Source organism: Macaca mulatta, chromosome 2 (assembly GCF_049350105.2).
Source record: "Macaca mulatta isolate MMU2019108-1 chromosome 2, T2T-MMU8v2.0, whole genome shotgun sequence".
Lineage (NCBI taxonomy): Eukaryota > Metazoa > Chordata > Mammalia > Primates > Cercopithecidae > Macaca > Macaca mulatta.
This window is the reverse complement of record NC_133407.1, coordinates 155287580-155296397: the sequence shown is the minus strand read 5'-3', so window position 1 is coordinate 155296397 and position 8818 is coordinate 155287580. Positions and strand designations below refer to the sequence as shown.

Sequence of the window (8818 nt, the reverse complement as noted above, 5' to 3'; positions counted from 1 at the left end):
CCCAAAATAGAATAAAGAAAAATATGTAACATTAGGCATTGATAGAAAAGGACTAGATCCTAGCGTAAGCCTCCTAATAGAAAGAGATGCTCAAAGACGCTCCCCAGACCAGTATTTCAGACTTTCTATGATGAACTAAATGTGCCAGTACCTGAGATTCCAGGAAAAACTAAAAATTTGTTTTTGCAATTAGCCGATCATGTAGCCCAGTCTCTAAAAGTCACTTCATGTTATGTTTGTGGAGGAACCATAACAGAAGAGCACTGGCCATAGGAAGCCTGAGAATTAGTTCCTACAGACCCAGTTCCTGACAAGTTCCCAGCCCAAAACAACCACCCTGACAATTTTTAACTTCTAAAAACCTCAATTATTAGACAGTATTGCATAGTTAGAGAAGGAAAAGGATTCACTCATCCTGTAAGGCAGCTTAGTTGTCTTAGGCAAAAGCTGTATAATGGTACCGCAAAAACAGTTACATGGTAGAGTTCCAATTACACAGAAAGAAATCCATTCAGTAAATTTCGAAAGTTGCAGACTGTTTAGGCCCACCCAGAATTCCACCAGGACTGGACGGCCCCCACCAGGTTATATTGGATATGTGGACACAGAGCTTATGCTAAGCTGCCTGCTCAGTGGACAGGTAGCTGTGTAATTGGCACCGTTAAGCCATCTTTCTTCTTACTGCCATAAAAACAAGTGAATTTCTAGGCTTCCCATTTTATGCTTCCTGCGAAAAATGAAGCATAGCCATAGGTGATTAGAAAGATGATGAATGGCCCCCAGAAAGAATCATACAATACTATAGACCCGCCACTTAGGCACAAGATGGCTCATGAGGATATGGGACCCCCATCTACATGCTCAACCGAATCATACGGTTGCAAGCTGTTTTAGAAATTACTACTAATAAAACTGGTCAAGCCCTGACTGTTCTTGCCCGGCGAGAAACGCTGATGAGAAATGCTATCTATCAGGCCGGGCGCGGTGGCTCAAGCCTGTAATCCCAGCACTTTGGGAGGCCGAGACGGGTGGATCACGAGGTCAGGAGATCGAGACCATCCTGGCTAACATGGTGAAACCCCATCTCTACTAAAAAAATACAAAAAAATTAGTCGGGCGAGGTGGCGGGTGCCTGTAGTCCCAGCTACTCGGGAGGCTGAGGCAGGAGAATGGCGGGAACGCGGGAGGCGGAGCTTGCAGTGAGCCGAGATCGCGCCACTGCACTCCAGCCCGGGTGACAGAGCGAGACTCCCTCTCAAAAAAAAAAAAAAGAAATGCTATCTATCAAAATAGACTAGCTCTTGACTACTTGCTAGCAGCTGAAGGAAGAGTTTGTAGAAAATTCAACCTTACTAATTGTTGTCTACACATAGGTGATCAAGATATAACACAACTGGCACATGTACCCATGCAAGTGTGGCACGGACTTAATCCAAGAGCCATGTTTAGAAATTAGTTCCCTGCAATAAGATGATTTAAAACTCTTATAATAGGAGTAATAATAATAATAAGAACCTGCTTACTGCTCCCTTGTCTGATACCTGTACTTCTCCAGATGATAAAAAGATTTGTCGCTACTTTAGTTCACCAAAATGCTTCAGCACAAGCACACTACGTAAGTCACTATCAATCTATTGCACAAGAAAACATAAATAATGAAAATGAGAGTGAGGGCTCCCACTAACAAAATGAGTGAAAGTCTCAAAGAGGAGAAATGAGGAAAAAGAAAGACCCTCTCACATTGTTTTATATTGTTTTATCCTCAGTACCTGTTCTTAGAAAATAATAAGAAGAAGAAGAAGAACAATGAAGCAAAACCAAAGACAGGCAGCCGAGCACCAGGCCCGGAACCAGGCCCGGATCTGCCTGGCCTAAACCCAGTAGTCAAAAATCAACTCATGACTTAGAAACCAATGTTCCTAACATTGTATAGAAGAACATTGTGAAACTCCTGACCCTGTTCTGTTTCTCTCTGACCACCGGTGCATGCAGCCCCTGTCATGTACCCCTTGCTTGTTCAAATCAATCATGACCCTTTCATGTGATATCTTTAGTGTTGTGAGCACTTAAAAAGGACAGAAATTGTGCACTCGGGAAGCTCAGATTTTGAGACGGTAGCTTGCCGATGCTCCCAGCTGAATAAAGCCCTTCCTTCTACAACTTGGTGTCTGTGAGGTTTTGTCTGCGGCCCGTCCTGCTACAACTTGAGGTCAGGAGTTTGAGACCAGCCTGGCCAACATGGCAAAACCCTGTCTCTACCAAAAATACAAAAATTAGTGGACATGGTGGCGGTCGCCTATAATTCCAGCTACTCAGGAGGCTGAGGCATGAGAATTGCTTGAACCCAGGAGTCAGAGATTGCAGTGAACCGACATCACACCATTACACTATAGCCTGGGCGACAGAGCAAGACTGTCAAAAAAGAAAAAGAGAAGAAAAGAAAGAAAGGAAAGAAAGAAAGGAAAGGAAAGGAAGGAAGGAAGGAAGGAAGGAAGGAAGGAAGGAAGGAAGGAAGGAAGGAAGGAAGGAAAGAAAGAGAAAGAAAGAAAGAAAGAAAGAAAAAAAAGAAAAAGAAAGAAAGAAAGAAAAAGAGAGACAGAGAAAGAAAAAAAGAAAGGCAAGCAAGCAAAAAAGAAAGGAGGGAACGGAAGGGGAGGGGAGGGGAGGGGAGGGGAGGGGAGGGAAGGGAAGGGAAGGGAAGGGAAGGGAAGGGAAGGGAAGGGAAAGGAAGGGAGATTTACACTTCGAGAGGAAAGACAGGCAGGCCGGGCGCGGTGGCTCAAGCCTGTAATCCCAGCACTTTGGGAGGCCGAGACGGGTGGATCACAAGGTCAGGAGATCGAGACCATCCTGGCTAACCCGGTGAAACCCCGTCTCTACTAAAAAATACAAAAAACTAGCCGGGCGAGGTGGCGGGCGCCTGTAGTCCCAGCTACTTGGGAGGCTGAGGCAGGAGAATGGCATGAACCTGGGAGGTGGAGCTTGCAGTGAGCTGAGATCCGGCCACTGCACTCCAGCCTGGGCGACAGAGCGAGACTCCGTCTCAAAAACAAAAATCAAAACAAAACAAAAAAACAAAAACAAAAACAAAAAAAATGCAGCAGGTTTTTCTTAAAGCATCAACCTGCTCTTTAATAAAAATTATAAAAGGTTAAAAAGAGTCTATAAAATCTTATAGTCAAACATGAAAAATTGGATAAATATGTCTACAAGGTTTTATTAAAATTAAGTTTAACATTAATAACACACCAATATAAAGGTAAAATTTAGCTTATCTGGTAAAAAAAATCATACAAGAAGCATTATTAAATATAAAATGGTGTTTAGCTTTCTTTGGTCTAAAAACTAATAAAGATAGGTGCTAAAGGAAACATTTATTTTACTAGAGGATCATAGAAGTTAAGAACTTAAAACAAACTTTGGCAATTAAGACAGCATACCAGGCTGGGCACGGTGGCTCACACCTGTAATCCCAGTACTTTGGGAGGCCGAGGCAGGCGGATCACAAGGTCAGGAGATCGAGACCACAGTGAAACCCCATCTCTACTAAAAATACAAAAAATTAGCTGGGCGCGGTTGCAGGTGCCTGTAGTCCCAGCTACTCGGGAGGCTGAGGCAGGAGAATGGCGGGAACCCAGGAGGCGGAGCTTGCAGTGAGCCGAGATCGCGCCACTGCACTCCAGCCAGGGGGACAGAGCGAGACTCCATCTTAAAAAAAAAAAAAAAAAAAAAAAGCATACCAGATGCAAATGCCTGGTTAAAATGGATCAAATATTCCATCTGCATGTTAAACAAAAGCAATTGTTATGTTTGTGCCCATGGCAGGCCAGAGGCCCTGATTGTCCCCCTTCCACTAAGGTGGTCCTCCAGTTAACCAGGCGTAGGCTGCATGGTAGCTTTTTTCCAGGATTCTACAGCCTGGAGTAATAAGTCATGCCAGGCTCTCTCTGCTATATCCCAAAGTCCCTGCGGGTCAGCCCCCGAGGGCCATCCAGCTTCCATCTCCCAACACTAAGTTCGTTTTGTGTCTCTCACAGCAGAGAGGAAACTTAGCATTCCTTGGAGACCTGAAGGGATGAAGTGAGCTTAAGAATTTTCAAGAGCTTTTCAATCAGTCAGCCCTTGTTCATCCCCGAGAGGATGTGTGGTGGTATTGCGGTGGACCTTTACTTGGCACTCTGCCGAATAACTACAGTGGCACTTGTGCTTTAGTCCATTTGGCTATCCCTTTCACCCTGGCATTTCATCAACCACAGGAAAAAATAAAATAAAATAATAAGACATCGTAAAGCGAGAGAAGCCCCTTATAGGTCTTTCAACTCTCACATCTATTTAGATGCAATTGGAGCCCTGCAAGGAATACCAGATCAATTTAAAGCTTGAAATCAAATAGTTACAGGATTTAAGTCAATATTTTGGTAGATGACAGTCAATAAAAATGTAGATTAAACTACATCTATTACAACCAACAGCAACAAGCTTTTCATGAGTTAAAAAGAAAAACTCATGTCTGCCCCAGCCCTGAGGCTACCTGACCTGACAAAACTCTTTACACTCTATGTGTCAGAAAGCGAAAAAATAGCAGTTGGAGTTCTAACCCAGACTGTAGGTCCCTGGCCAAGGCCAGTGGCCTATCTCTCAAAACAACTAGACAGGGTTTCCAAAGGCTGGCCCCCATGTCCAAGAGCCCTGGCAGCAACAGCCCTATTAGCACAAGAAGTAGATAAGCTAACTCTTAGGCAAAACCTAAACATAAAGTCCCCCCATGCTGTGGTAATTTTAATAAATACCAAAGGACACCATTAGCTAATGAATGCTAGACTAACTAGATACCAAAGCTTGCTCCGTGAAAATCCCCACATAACCACTGAAGTTTGCAACACCCTAAACCCCACCACCTTGCTCCTGGTATCAGAGAGCCCAGTTAAACATAACTGTGTAAAAGCATTGGACTCAGTTTATTCTAGTCGGCCCAACCTCCAAGACCATCCTTAAACATCAGTAGACTGAGCGCTGTACGTGGGTGGGAGCAGCTTCGCCAACCCCTGCAAAGTGCCTCTGAAGAAGACGACAAGCCCTGCTCCAGTCACACCCGGAAGCTGACTGGTCCATGCATGGCTGAAACGTGAGGAACTCATTGCAGGACTCATTTTCCTTAAAATTTGGACTTGTACACTAAGTACTTCAACTGACCTTCCTCAGACTGAGGGCTGTTCCCAGTGTATACATCAGGTCACTGAGGTAGGACAAAAGATTGCTACAGTCCTATTATTTTATGGTTGTTATAAGTGTACCAGGACTCTAAAAGAAACATGTTTGTATAATGCTATTCTATCCAAGGTACGTAGCCCAGGAAATAACCAACCTGATGTGTGTTATGACCCATTTTAAGCCGCCCATGATCAAAGTTTTTAAAATAAAATCAAGGACTGGTCCTTTTCTAGGCGACACAAGTAAAGTAATAGCTAGGACAAAAGAAAGAAGGGTCTCCAAGCACATAACCCTAAAATATAATGCTTGTAGCACTATCAATAGCAATCAGCATAGAATAAAATGCAGTTCTTTAAATAAAAAAAGAAAGTTTACACAGCAGGAAATAAGTATATCTGCCATGAATTAAGCTAATGTACAAATGTGTGTAATTACTGGTCTTGTGTCATGTAGACTACTTAGAAAAAGGATGAAAAAGATCCTGTTTAGGCCGGGCGCGGTGGCTCAAGCCTGTAATCCCAGCACTCTGGGAGGCCGAGACGGGCGGATCACGAGGTCAGGAGATCAAGACCATCCTGGCTAATACGGTGAAACCCCGTCTCTACTAAAAAAAAATACAAAAAACTAGCCGGGCGAGGTGGCGGGCGCCTGTAGTCCCAGCTACTCAGGAGGCTGAGGCAGGAGAATGGCGTAAACCCGGGAGGCGGAGCTTGCAGTGAGCTGAGATCCGGCCACTGCACTCCAACTCGGGCGACAGAGCGAGACTCCATCTCAAAAAAAAAAAAAAAAAAAAAAAAAAAAAAAAAAAAAAAAAAAAGATCCTGTTTAGCTCCAAAAAGGGGAAGACAGCCCCTCCTGTACGAGTGGAAGCTGCAACCCCTTAAAATTAACAATTACAAATCCCTTAAACCCAAGGTAAAAAAAGGAGAACACGTATCTCTGGGCATCAATAGGAAAGGACTAGGTCCTAGAACAAACATCTTAGTAAAAGAGGAGGTTCATAAACTCTCTCCGGAACCAGTATTTCAGACTTTCTATGATAAACTAAATGTGCCAGTACCAGAGACTACAGGAAAAACCAGAAATTTGTTTTTGCAATTAGCCGAGCATGTAGCCCAGTCTCTAAATGTCACTTCATGTTATGTTTGTGGAGAAACTATAATCAGAGATCAATGGCCATAAGAAGCCCGAGAATTAGTGCCTACAAACCCAGTTCCTGATTAATTCCTGGCCCAAAAGAATCACCCTAATCATCTCCAGGTTCTAAAACTCTCAATTATTGGACAATATCGTATAGCTAGAAAAAGGAAAAAATTCACTCATTCTGTAAGATGACTTAGTTATCTGGGGCAAAAACTGTACAATGGTACCAAAGAAAACAGTTACATGGTGGAGTTCCAATTACACAGAAAGAGATCCATTCAGTAAATTTCCAATTCTGGGCCCAGAATTCCACTGGGACTGGACTGCCCCCACCAGGTTATACTAGATATGTAGACATAGAGCCTACGCTAAGCTGCCTGACCAGTGCACAGGTAGTTATGTTATTGGCACTATTAAACCATCTTTATTCCTACTGCCCGTAAAAAACAGGCAAACTCCTGGGCTTCCCAGTCTATGCTTCCTGTGGAAAACGAAGCATAGCCATAGGTAATTAAAAAGATGATAAATGACCTCCTAAAAAATTATACAGTACTATAGGCCTGCCACTTAGACATAAGATGGCTCATGGGGATACTGGACCCCCATTTACATGCTCAACCAAATCATATGGTTACAAACTGGTTTAAAAATCATCACTAATAAAACCGGTCAAGCCTTGACTATTCTGGCCCGGCAAGAAACTCAGATAAGAAATGCTATCTATCGCCCTTTCCTCAGGCATCCCGTGTCCGCCGATTCCTCCTCCCTGGTCGCCGCATCCTTGGCTGGCGTAAAAATGGCTACAAACTTCCTAGTACATGAGAAGATCTGGTTTGACAACTTCAAATATGACGATGCAGAAAGGAGATTCTACGAGCAGATGAACGGGCCTGTGGCCGGTGCCTCCCGCCAGACCTCAGGCCCCGGGGCCTCCAGCGGCCCCAGCGGAGACCACAGCGAGCTTGTCGTCCGGATTGCCAGTTTGGAAGTGGAGAACCAGAGCCTGCGTGGCGTGGTACAGGAGCTGCAGCAGGCCATCTCCAAGCTGGAGGCCCGGCTGAACGTGCTGGAGAAGAGCTCGCCTGGCCACCAGGCCACGGCCCCGCAGACCCAGCACGTGTCTCCCATGCGCCAAGTGGAGCCCCCGGCCAAGAAGCCAGCCACACCAGCAGAGGATGACGAGGATGATGACACTGACCTGTTTGGCAGCGACAATGAGGAGGAGGACAAGGAGGCGGCACAGCTGCGGGAGGAACGGCTGCGGCAGTACGCGGAGAAGAAGGCCAAGAAGCCTGCACTGGTGGCCAAGTCCTCCATCCTGCTGGATGTCAAGCCTTGGGACGATGAGACGGACATGGCCCAGCTGGAGGCCTGTGTGCAATCTATCCAGCTGGACGGGCTGGTCTGGGGGGCTTCCAAGCTGGTGCCCGTGGGCTACGGTATCTGGAAGCTACAGATTCAGTGTGTGGTGGAGGACGACAAGGTGGGGACAGACTTGCTGGAGGAGGAGATCACCAAGTTTGAGGAGCACGTGCAGAGTGTCGATATCGCAGCTTTCAACAAGATCTGAAGCCTGAGTGTGTGCGCGCGCGTGCCTGAGGCCCTGCCACGATTAAAGACTGAGACCGGCAAAAAAAAAAAAAAAAAATGCTATCTATCAAAATAGATTGGCTCTCGACTACTTGCTAGCAGCTGAAAGAGAGATCTATAAGAAATTTAACCTTACTAATTACTGTCTACACATAGATAATCAAAGGCAAGTAGTTAAAGACAGAATTAAAAATATGGCAAAACTGATGCATGTGCCCGTATAAGTGTAGCACGAATTCCACCCTGAAGCCATGTTTAAAAATTAGTTCCCAGCACCAGGAGGATTCAAAACTCTTATAATAAAAGTTATAATAGTAATAAGAACCTGCTTACTGTTCCCTTGTTTGCTACCTGTACTTCTTCAAATGATTTTTTAAAAAAAGCTTCATCGCTACCTTAGTTTACCAAAATGCTTCAGCGCAAGTGTACTATATGGATCACTATCAATCTATTGCACAAAAAGACACAAGTAGCAAAAATAAGAGTGAGAACTCCCACTAACAAAAAGTGAGAGTCTCAAAGGGGGGAAATGGGGAAGAGAGAGATCCTCTCATATTGTTTTATACTGTTTGATACTCAGTACCTGTTTTAAGAAAAAACAAGGAAGTGAAACCAAAGATAGGCAGCCTGGTGCCAGACCCAAAACCTGGCCTAAACCTAGTAGTTAAAAACCAACTCATGACTGGGTTGAAACCAATGTTATCCATAGATTCCCAGCATTGTATAAAAGAACACTGTGAAATTCCCTGCTCTGTTCTGTTTCACTCTGACCACCGGCGCATGCAGCCCCCGTCACGTACTGCTGCTCACTCAAATCAATCACAATCCTTTCATGTGAAATCTTTAGTGTTGTGAGCCCTTGAAAGGGACAGAA

General features: G+C 44.6%; 1 protein-coding gene across 1 annotated transcript; it reads left to right on the top strand.

Moving 5' to 3' along the window:
• Positions 1-7080: 7080 nt before the first annotated feature.
• On the top strand, positions 7081-8004 carry LOC705310 (elongation factor 1-delta). The gene has a single exon (XM_001097290.5). The coding sequence runs from the start codon at positions 7151-7153 to the stop codon at positions 7922-7924; it is 774 nt and encodes a 257-aa protein (XP_001097290.2). The 5' UTR covers positions 7081-7150; the 3' UTR covers positions 7925-8004.
• The last annotated feature ends 814 nt before the right edge of the window (positions 8005-8818 follow it).

What these genes read in the sequence shown, in the direction of transcription:
- LOC705310 (XM_001097290.5), top strand. Translation starts at nt 7,151, where the DNA reads ATGGCTACAAACTTCCTAGTACATGAGAAGATCTGGTTTGACAACTTC.